Raw genomic sequence first — 11,794 nt, 5'->3', positions numbered from 1 at the left:
GTACCTTATAGACTAACAGAAAAGTTTTGAGCATGAGCTTTCGTGAGCACAGACTCACTTCTTCAGATGCTCATTGTGCAGGTGGATAAGGTGTTTCCTCTCAGCCTTCCTATGCCCTATGTAACTCTCCATTGCTATAAATGTGTACACAAGTATCTTTCACTATTTTTTTTCCCCCCCACAAAAATTCGCATTTCAGGGGCTAGGAATGGAGTTTCTCTTCAGAAAACAATACAAAAGTAAAAAAATTTAGCCCTTTCTAGAAGCCTTTGATCTCTTGGGCACACTCTAGCTATGTCTACACCTAGAGTGTTCTTTTGGAAGATGTCACCAAGAATGGAGGTTTCGATCCACTCTTTTGAAAGTGTGTCCATACAGCTCCACCCACTCTTCTGAAAATGGAGCAGGAGACACCATGGACAGGGGCATATGGGGCCAAGCCCTTTTGGGGACTGTAGCTAGCTCATCTCTCAAAGGACCCTCTCCCGTGCTCTGCCCCTGCACATGCTGAGGCTTGCTGAGCTGCTCCAAGTAACACGGAGCCCATGTGTGGCCCAGATGGCCAGCATGCAGCCAAGTTGATCCCCAGCAGCTACTGTTGATCGTAGAACTGTCCATCCTGGATGCTGTGGTTAGCATACAGGCTAGCGTGGCTGCTGCTTCCCTCCACTACCTCACAGGGGGTGAGCTGCCCCCGTGTCTCTAGAGCCACCTGAGCAGCTGGTGATGGAGGAGTGGCTCCAGTCCTTTTTTCCACCTCTGCCATGGGCTCAGCCTTGCATGCAGACACCAGGATCCTAGCAGGTGGCCTGCTTTCTCTCTCTCTCTTGAGAAGTGGGGTACTATTACCATATGGAAGCTAGCCACCCTAGATAGCTACTGCTGTGTGGGGTGCTGGTTTGGGGGTGAGGCAAGGCCACAGTTGGATCTTTCCTCAGGGAGTAGGGCATGCCTGGGTCACACACCCACCACAGTAAGGGTGGGGGAGGCTCCTAGGCAAGGGCGACTCTTGGCAGGAGGGAGCTAGGGCATCACCCTGTCACACCTTCACAAGAGTGCATATCCTCCATCCCACGCAGGTTGTTCAGGCCATCAAGGCTGTGCTGCTCCAAAGGGTTGCCCAGAGGGGGGCGAATCTCGATGCAGCCACCAGGGGCCTCACCATGCTTGGCTTCCTGAGCTGCATGGTGATGGACTTCACCTACCCTCTAATGTGGCCTACACTGGCCACCCCCACCTCGCCCAGGAACTTTTCGATGATAGGCTCCAGTAGGCCTGTAATGTTAGCAAATGAGCTTGCAGGCGCCTAAAAGGGCGGTTCAGGTACTGCCTCACAGAGCTGGAGGTCAGGCTGCAGAACATCATACAGGTGTTGGGCAACAGCAAGGCATTTAGCCAGGGGGTGGGTGGGCCAGTCTAAATTGCCAGGCCCAGTGGGATGGAGTCCATGAGAGCTTTGTTGAGGGGCCCTCGTGTCCCCCATGCGCAACCACCCCACACAGCATCCCACACGTTCACATTTCACCATCCCTCCATGCAGACCATGAGATATAGGGTTGGAAAAATAAAACTAATGCAAACTATTATGATTATATTAATACAAAAAGTGGCAATAACTATTTACAATGGGGAAGGGAGCCAAACTATATACATAGGGGCACTCAACCTGCAGGCGTGAAGGAGGGCATCAGTGTAGGCAGGGGGTGGAAGGCCATGAATTCTACTGGCCCTGTGTTCCCCTCCCTCTCTCCCTGGGTTCAGGGTCTAAAGTTGGTCCCTGTGGTTGTGGGAGGGGCTTTGGTGGGACTGGGCTCAGCAGGTGGGTCAGTGGGAGGGGACAAGATGGGCTTCTTCAGGATGACTATTAAGTCTCTGAGGTTGGCTATTGGGCCATCCCAGGCCATGCTGCCAAACCATGTCTGCTTCCTCCAGGCAGAGGTGCTGTTTGGCCCCCCTCAACCTGGCAGCAGCTGGCAATGTCATAGCCCAACCACGGGTGTGCTCTCAGGGAACAGGACCCTCCTGGCCCTAAGATGGTGCACCTATATGGATAGAAAGGGAGAGAGAGAGGGCATGTCAGTCCCTCAGTACAACCCCTGTGGCTGTGCCCTGACCCCCTCTGAAGGCAGCAGCCCTCCCTCCTGTCCAACGGCATGGGGACCATGGCTACTGATGGTGCTGAGCGGGTCCCACCTATGTGAGCCACTCCCAGAGTGTGGTCCAGTCCCACGTATTCCCCTCAGCTTGTGCAGCTCACAGCGCTGTCCACAGTGGTGGTGCTGAGTGTTGGCTGCGGCCATTGGGCATGTAGGTGGCGGCCACTGGCAGCTGTGGCACTTCCACTCTGAGCCGTGGTGTGTACCCCACTGGTTACTTACCAGATAGTCCCTGGCTGAGGTCCAGTGATGCCCAGGTGCCTGTCACCTGGCAGCAGGACCAGCTGCTCCCATCAGTCAGAGCTGCTAGGGTGGCTCTAGAGACACTGGGGCAGCTCACCCCTGGGAGGCAGTGGAGGGAAGCAGCAGGACCATGAGGACAGGTCTATCACAAGGTCCCCCTCCTTGCTTGACCACTTGGTGGCTCTGGCTCCTGCTGCATGGGGCAGCCCTCAGGTCCTGGCATCTTCTTGGCCTCTTGGGGGGGTGGGGGTCATCTGCTGCGGTGTCAAGGGCAGCAGGTGGTGGGGAGCTGTCCTGAGTACTCAGGAGGTTTGGCTCTCCTGGTAGTAGGGGCAGGTTGTGGGGGGCAGTGCCGGCGGGCTGCGGCTCACATGCCCTCAGCCGCACAAATGTGAGGCGCTCGAGCCCGGTCCCTATAAGCGCGTCTCTCCCCGTGACACTTGGGAGGCCTCTAGGCGGGGCCCAGGAAGCGTGTCCTCCACGTGCCGGTGCGGCCGCGTGGCTGCCTCCGGCGCGGGGCCTGCTCTGCCAGCAGCGCTGCCTCCAGGGCTTCCCGGTGACCTCACAAAGGCTGCCTGGGCGAGCGCCTCGGGAGGCTGCGCCTCCCGCGCGGCCCTCAGCGCTGCTCGGCGCTTGGCAGAGGTGGCCGGCAGCGGGTGGGCTGCGCTATGCGGCGTCCTTAGCAGCGTCCTCCCCAGCTGCAGCGAAGCCGGGCTAGCCCCGGCGCTGGTGCCTCCACGAGCTTCCTCCCTAACCACCCGGGGAGCGGCTGCCGGTCGAACTCTCGGGCCCACAGCTTCCGCGGGGCGGGGACGCACAGCGGCGCTAGCTCCAGCCCGGGCCAGGGATGTCTCCGCCCGTGACTCCGCCCACGCTCCTGCCCGCCAAAAAGTGCATTTGCCAGCTGTGCTCCTGCGGGTAGGTGAGGGAGCTGGCCCGAGGCTGGGTAGCCGGTACCTTTCCCGGGGGCTCCCTGCAAGTGGCGGGCACTGCCCGGGTGGGAGGAGGGGGAGTAAAGGGAGGAGACGTTTGGATTTAAATCTTTGCAAAAATCCTCTTATTAACATACCCAGGATGGGATATTCCCGTGGGCAGCCCTGTGTGCCTGCACCATTCCATCCTGTGCTCCTGGGGTCACATGCCTGGTAAAGTATCGGAGGGGTAGCCGTGTTAGTCTGGATCTGTAACAGCAACGAAGGGTCCTGTGGCACCTTATAGCCTAACAGAGGAAAGTTTTGCGCATGAGCTTTCGTGAGCACAGACTCACTTCATCAGACGCTGGTGTGCTCACAAAAGCTCATGCTCAAAACTTTTCTGTTAGGCTATAAGGTGCCACAGGACCCTTCATTGCTATGCCTGGTAAAGGCTATTCTAGTGTTTCGCGACTTCTAAACTCTCCTGAAATGTGTCTCCAGTAGGAGAGGTTTAAACTTCTTGGCTAGAGCCAGAGCCCTTCTGAGGCAAGGGCGTTATAAATCTTTGCTCTCCGGTAGCGAAAAAGGATAGTGCTTTTTAAAATGTGCGTGTTCTGGAGGAGATGCAGGGTGAGAACTGTGGAAATGGAGCACACGTCTACAAATAACACTTTGCATTAGTAACAGAGGGAGCCACATTAGTCTGTACTCCAACAAAACAAAGCAGCAGAAATGTAGCGCTTTAAAGACCAACAAAATGATTTATTTGGTGATGAGCTTTCGTGGGACAGACCCACTTCATCAGATCAATTTCATTTCAATATGGACTCACATTTATAAGTACAGAGGACCCCCCAAAAATTGCAATTAAAAACTGATAAGTGATTCTCTAACTCTGTTATCCAGTGGTACTTGCTTACAGCACTGGTCCAGAAAGAAATAACCAGATCACTTTTTCCAGAGGATCCTTCCTCCCAAATCTGCAGCCAAAAGAATAAGATAATACAAAAATCACTCTTTCTGAAATTAGATCAGTTTCTTAGAGTTGCCATAGATGTAGGACTGTAAAACAGGTCTATTTTTCCTTCAAGGCAAAGGAAAGTTCTGAATAATAATTGAGGGAACAAAAAATACCATGTTTTATAAACTTACATGAATGTTTTTCCTGAGATTAATTTATGCTCCACTATGTTCGGCCTTGTTAGTTAAAAGAATTATGCAAATAGACTTTATTTTAACAATGACAATAATTTTGCAAAATTTCCTTTACTGTTCCTTTTCATGGCCAGTATATTCTACCAACAATTTATATTTTATTTTTATTACTGTTTACATTGTGATGGAAACTTTAAATGTTGGCTTCGTTGTCCTAGGTGCTGCACACACATAACAAATGGTCATCTCTGCTCCTATACATGTAAAAATCTAATATAATTGTGTTAGTTTAATCTACCTGTCTGGGCACTTGTAATCAAACTCATTGTAATATAAACACCTCTGTGTTCATGCTTTTCGTTTTTCTATCTCCACTTTCTTTGTAATTTATCTTGACACTTGTACATTTGGCTCTGCCTGGGAAATGTGTCTGTGACATCAGAAAAGGGGTGGGCAGTAGTTTTTGATGCGGGAGGGTCCACTCCAAGAAAGTGGTCAAGGGCTACACTCTTCCATGATATTAGCAGAGGAGGTGCAGGGTCTGGGCTGGCAGTTAGGTGCAGAAGGGAGGTGGGGTAAGGGATTGAGGTACAGGAGGGAGTTTGGGTAAAGGAGGTAGTTGTGGCCTGGAGCTGGAATGCAGGAGTTCAGGCTGTGCCCTAGGGCAGAAAGGGGTTAATATCTGGGGCAGTAGAGTGGTTTGTTTTGTTTTGGGCTGTGATCTAGGACAGAAGGGAGTTGGGACCTGGGCAGGGGATTGGAGTGTGGAGTCTGGGAGGGAGTAAGGGTGCAGCAGGGAGGGGCCCGGGGTTGGGGTTACTTGAAGGAGAGGGGGCAGAGGGTTTGGGTTATGTGGGGTATGGGGTTGCTGAGAGTTGGAAGGAGGGAGGGAAAGTCTGGGGTGCCAGAGGCAGGCTGTGGCCATGAAACTTACCTGGTCAACTCCAGGCCAGCAGCCCAGCTGATTTCTCAGGCAGGCTCCCTACCTGCCTGGCCATGGCAAGGGCCATGTGTGTCTGTGAATAACTACAAGCCTAGGGGGAGGGGCAGGAAGCTCCTATTGATCAGAAAGCAGTCAATGTGATTGTGCTGGGGTGGGAGGCAGAGTGGCAGAGTATGATGCCTTTCCCTCTTCCCCCCCAAAAAAACAAACAGGGCCCTGCAGCCACTTTTCTGATTGGTATGAGGGTGGGGGTGGGGCAGGGCAGGTAGCAATCCCACACGAGGTTCCCAGCTGTGCCTGTGGGCCAGACCAGGTAGCTTGGCGGGCTGTATTTGGCCCATTGGCTGTATTTTGTCCCGGCCTGCTTCAGACAACAGTGTAGCTCTCAGACTAACACTGTCCCTGGTATGAGGTGACGGTGCTAAGCTTCTAGCTTTACGGACTGTGTCCAGCACGGTATTGAGCATTTGTATGGAATCTCACTGAAATTATACAAATGCTTTCCATTAAGCAGATGGGTGTTCTACCAGATTTGGTCCTATTTTGGAAAAATCTGCACCATATTCTTGTGTGTGGTACATTCACCTTTTGACAGCAGTGAGCTAATGTGCAGGAGCTGGGTGTTGAACATCCAGAAGTGTTTGCACCTGGTTTGTTGAGGTCAGGGGTGCAATTAAGGCCGTATATTTGGCTCTGAGAGTGAAAGGGCAGTTCACTCCCAGCACCCTTTTACTGCTTGCTCACTCATGCCATGGTCAGTGCTGAAGGCAGCTACTTTCCTGCTCCTCAGTTTAATGAGATGTGCAGAAATCTTGTTCTAGCTTAATTAAGGAAAAGTGTTTTACTAATTACGCAAAAATTAGCTATTAGCTTTTACCCAGTAATAAGCAATGTGCTCACTTACTGAGGATTGTGATGACTTTTGTCCCTAATGGCTGATAAGACTTTAAGAAGCAATCTTGCTATATCTTTTTCAGAATTAAATTTGAACCTGAAACAATGCACTCAGTTCCTTTTGGGCAGAGGTTGCCTCATGTTGCTTAACTGAGCAATTAAAGAGGTGGAGTTGGTAAGCCCCAAAAGATTTGTGCTAAGATGGTGATTATAGATAGTTTTGCAGATATCTTTGTGCATCTTACTCTTTGATAATCAGGTCTTTCATATCCAAAGCTCTATTCCACTGAAGCCTTGCAGAACTGTCATGAGTATTTCCCAGCCCAGATTTGCCCACTTTAAGTATGCTTGTGGGGAAAAAAAGGACCATTTCACATACCTCATGGCTGTTCTTTTGTCCCCGCCTCACCAAAAGGCTCAAGCATTGTCACCGGAGGATGATCCATAGTGCAGAGTATACATGGGTTGCAGCTAAGGTTACCAAGAATTTACTTTCTGTGATATAACATCTGTATGTAGCTGTAGCAGAGAACGTCTGTCTATAGTTTTAAGCAGGTCTCCAGAGATCAACATTTGCGATATTTCTATTGTATGCTCTATAAAAATGCTGCTGTTCCAGTTCCAATATATTTATACCCATCCTTTATTCTGTGTTTAAAAATTAAATAGCCTAGAACAGTGTTTCCCAAATGACGTTCTGCAGAACCCCAGGGTTCCACAAAGTAAAAAAGAAGGGTTCTATCAGAAAACGATCGGGGGCATCAACCTGTGGCTGCAGAGCCACATGTGGCTCTAATGAGTCATCTGTGGCTCCCTGCCCTGCTGCTGCTGAAACAGGACAACACAGTATAATTGGTTCACCTGCCAGTAGGGATATGGGAGAGATCAGGACATTGAACCAACTGAATTTAGTTCCATTATTTCAGTGTTGGCAGGGTAGGGAGCCACAGAGAGCCCCTCACTTGCAAACTAGCTGGCATGAACGCAATGGGGGGCAGGGCGAAGGGAGCCAATGGCTAGCTGGAAAGGGAGCCAGACGGGTCCTGTGGTTCCTGCAGCCTCCTCGTCTTTCATTGGCTGTGACTGGCCTCTCGTGTCACCATAGAGCAGCCAATGAAATTGGGCCCTTGGGACTAGAATCGGAGGCCTCTTTGGGTGGATGGGTTAGTCTTGGGAGCCAGTTTGTGGCTGAGATGAGTTAATCCTGGTGGTGTGGGGGGTGGGTTTGGGCCTGAGAGGGGTTAAGCCTGGGAATGAGGGGGCAGGTTTGGGGCTTAGGGGATTTAAGCTATGGACTGTTATTAGGCGTTCTGCAAAATTCTTCCTAGTTTAAAAGGGTTCCGTGGCCAAATAAAATTGGGTAACACTAGCCTAGAGTACAACATAATTAGGACAAGGGTACCAATTAGGAGCTTTTAACATGCTTTGATCAGACTTGACTCTCAAACATACACTGGCCATAAAAAGGTACCCTCAAAAAGTAGGAGGGTGAAACAGCCCCTCTCTCAGAATATAGATTACCCAGCTCCTCTCCTCTTCTTGGCTGTTCATGCATTGGACGTGTGTGAGAATTATCCATCATATTGGCCAGGGGCACCACAATAACTCCCAGGTGACTTGCAAGGAATCCCCTGGTTGGCAGAAACATCTGAAAGAGGGGACTGGAACTCCATGGAAATGGCCAAATCACAAGGTACCATAGACTTTGGCCTTCTATGCCACTGGCTGGCCAGGTAGGAGTAATAAAGCTCTTGCTGCCTAGAATTAGTGATACTCTGCTGCAGAAGCAGACCCAGAGCTGCATTGTTAAAAGCAAATCGGCCAGCACTTGCTGCTCTGAGCATGCCAGAATTGACCTAATTGTTGCAGGAGCAGGCTCACAATGAGCGGGGGCTGCAGGCAGACAGCGGAGAACTAACCCAGAGAGCAGTGGAGCCGGCAGCAGCCACTGTCTTGTGCTTATCTGCACATAGGGAGGATACGATTTTTCATTAACCACCAGGGGAGTCAAAAGATCATTTTGGAATCTCTAAGAAGCTATAGGCAATTTTGTTAGCACTTTCCGAGGATAGGAAAAGCTTTTCCTTTGATACAGCTCTAGTATAATGACTGAATTGCTGGCGAGAATTGAGTAACTCCAAGGTGGGTGGTGCTATGGGCAAGATTCTACAAAGTCATTACACATTGATGAAGCGAGAAAAAGCTGAAACCTACTGTCTCTGACTAATTATGCTTGTATTTCGTACCAAAGCAAGGAACTGGATTATATTTTTTTTAATCTAGAGTGCAACACTGGACAATTGACATTCACAGGTAGAGGGCGAATATGAAAAATGGCCAGTGAGTTTAGCAGTTGGATCAAAAGATGAAGGGTAACAACACGGGTAGTTTGTCGTGGGTTACAGCTGTACATGGCCTAGCTGCACCCAGTGTGGGCTCTGCCTAACCCAGTTGCAGCGCTGGGATAACTAGGGACAATGACTGGCTGGTCCCTTGTTTTCGGTGTGCTGCTGCTGTGCCTGGATGTGATACTTTTCTGAAAGATCCAGCATAAAGGGTAGAGTTCGTGTGAGTGAGTTCATTAGCCACACACACACACACACACACACATATATATATATGTTTTTTTTTTTTTTGGTTAAAAAAACATGAATCAAATTGTGAGGGGTGGCTTATGAACAGGTTGGGAAACTTTGGCTCCCAGCCTGTCAGGGTAAGCTGCTGACATGCTGGGCCACTTTCTTTACCTGGCATAGTGGGAGGAACAGAGCCGTTTAGCTCCCCGTGGCTATGATTCACTGTTTCCAGCCAGTAGGAGCAGTGGGAAGCAGCATGGGCTGACGGACATGCTGGCCTCCATCAATTGGCCAGAAATGGTGACTTGCAGACACTGGGAGCTTCCAGGCTCCGTGACCACTGATCCTGCAGATAAACAAAATGTCCCAGTGCACCAGCTGCTAACCCTGATGGGCTGGGATTTGCAGTTTGCCAAGCACTGAAATTTAGGGTTGGCTTATGAATGACAGAGCAAGTATTGACTTTTGACTATTCGTGTTTGTGGGAACTGTCATAAATGAATGATCAATGCGTGCATATATACGGTAATTTGTCTCAGGTGACTTCCTCCCTTTTGACTTAGGTGAGTGTGATGTTCATCAGCAGAGACTGCACCAATGGTCCTGCTAATTCTTCCGTCAATGTGCAGAATAAAATTTCCGTGTACCAAGGCTTGCGTAGCTATGCACCACCCATTGAAACACTTGCTGCTCTATGTGGGCACTCTGCCAATCACCAGGATGGCACCTGACCCTCTCCTGGTTGGCTGCCAAAACCCACAGCTTCAATGGAGCACTGGACTGCACCTCAAGGAAGATGGGCATGCGCAGGCTGCATTTGCGAGGGGAGGCAGCATAAACAGAGGCTGGTTCAGCGTGGAAAGCCTATGAGCAAAGGCTTACAAGTGGGGGAGTAAGTTTACTATGTCTAGTATATCCCTTCGGGGGGTTTGCCGTGGGGTACAGCTGTACATGGGCTGGCTGCCCCCGGTGTGAGCTCTGCCTACCCAGCTGCAATGCTTTTGTAACTGCTGCTGGGATAACTGGGGACAATGCCTGCACTGGCTGACATCTTGTTTTACGAGGTCTGCTGCCTGCACTGCTTCCATGTGACCTGAAAAACCCCTTCGGTACGGCAGCTCAGTCAGCCATGTGCTTTTGTGATTATCCAGAGCTGTCTTCATCCCTGTTCCTAAACTGCTCTTCCCTCCAACTAGCCTCAAACGTCAATAGCTGGCAGCATTCAGGAGTGCTCTGGTTGTCCTGAGCTGGCTAGGGTTCGTAACCTTACGCCCTGGTTGGTGGGAAGCTGTTTATTGCCTGTGTCTGGAGCAATGTGGGTGGGCTGCCAGCTGGGGAGCTCCATGTAATTGGCACAGAGCAGAGACACACACAGTTAGTACAGCTGTGTCATTTTAGTTTGAAGATATTAACCCTTCTACATGGCATCTCACAGCTGGTGGGGCTTTGCCACGGTCCTGAGAACAGGTTCTGATCATTGACACAGTCACACCAGCTGTCAATCTGGTCCCAGGTGGCCACAATCACTGGTTTACATACTGTGCGGCTGTTCGACCAAACCTTCCAGCTGCATGCATTTCAGCTCTTAGCATTACACGTGTCATGCCGTGACCTTTGCGGAATCTGGGTTTGGGTTACATGTACAGTGCTATACTCAGCCAGCAGCACCATAACCTTATTGTGCAAATGATTTGTGTTTATGGAAAGACACTTACTGTAGGCAACACAACAGTGCTTAGCCAAGAGGCAATATTTATTTATAATGAAGTGCTGCCAAAGGGTTTGATTCTGTATAAGGCAGATGGACGCAGCTCTTTCCCTGAACATCTTACAGCCGAAAATGTAGATGAAGATCAAACAGCCGCTCCACCCGCAACAAAACACCAGCCCCCAGCAAACAAAACCAACCAACACATATACGCCAAAAGAAACCCCACTGGGCTTCTCTGCGGCTGGATGTATGAAAAGTGGAAAATGGCTAATATAGTGTTTGTGGGTCTCATGGAAAGGCTGTAAATGGAGCAGAGGAGGGAGCCTGGTATCCTTGGTCGGAGAGTCTGTTTCAGACATCGGGGATGGCATGTAGGTGAGAGGGAGAAGGACACAAGCAAAGAGGAGGGATTGACATTTTAAATGGAGTGAAGAGGGACAAGAGAGGCAAGGCCCAGATGTGTGCAGGAGCAGTGCTGTGCAGAGCAGAGCCCCCAGTATGGCAATACATGTAAGGGACAGCTTACTTGGTTCTTTGTCTCCCATGGCCCAGGATACACTTACACCTCTATGGACAACCTTTCCACATTTCACAGGGTGGTCAGTTCCCCTGTGGCCAGAGTGGGAAACTTTTTGGTTCAGAGGCAGCTGACCCAGAGCAAAATCAGTCAGGGGAGCCACAAACCCTTACCAACATAGGCTCTGACTGAGAAACGGGAAACAATTTCCCCCTTGTACATATACCCTGCCGGAAGCCAGGGCTAGTTGATTTTTTGTGCCCCCCCGCCCGCCACTCAGGCTCTGGGGTGGGGGCCAAGGATGTGGGGTTCTGTGTATGAGGTGGGAGTGGGACTCTGGGCAGGGGTTCAGGTGCAGGCTTGGTGTCCCCTGCCACTCCCAGGCACAGCCCCTGCTGCTTGGATTGTCTACAGTTCCAGCCAGTCTGAGCAGCAGGGGAAAAGATGTTCAAAACATGATTGTACACCTCCCCGAGCTCAGCTGTACTCCTTTACTCCCTCTTCCTGTTGCATCTATATTCCCATGACATTGACAGGCTCCTTGGGCTTGGATCTTTCTTGTTTGAATGGTGAGGATATTGTTCCATGCCCTCTGCAGATTCATATAGCCTTCTTTGTGTTGGTTACACTTCTTTCATACTTCTGAGATTTTCTTCACGCACAGCTGAAGAGTTATATCTTTTTA

The 11,794-nt window shown here is 50.3% G+C and overlaps 1 protein-coding gene across 1 annotated transcript in view; it reads left to right on the top strand.

Moving 5' to 3' along the window:
• Window positions 1–3,246: 3,246 nt before the first annotated feature.
• Window positions 3,247–11,794, top strand: part of SAXO1 (stabilizer of axonemal microtubules 1) — a 42,176-nt gene continuing 33,628 nt past the window's right edge. The window contains exon 1 of the mRNA XM_074994103.1: window positions 3,247–3,317. Coding sequence (XP_074850204.1) covers window positions 3,247–3,317 — 71 coding nt within the window. The remainder of the gene's footprint in view (window positions 3,318–11,794) is intronic.

The sequence above is a fragment of the Carettochelys insculpta genome, chromosome 5, assembly GCF_033958435.1.
Source record: "Carettochelys insculpta isolate YL-2023 chromosome 5, ASM3395843v1, whole genome shotgun sequence".
In the NCBI taxonomy this organism is placed as follows: domain Eukaryota; kingdom Metazoa; phylum Chordata; order Testudines; family Carettochelyidae; genus Carettochelys; species Carettochelys insculpta.
The sequence above is the reverse complement of the archived record's forward strand: the minus strand, read 5'-3'. Positions and strand labels throughout refer to the sequence as shown.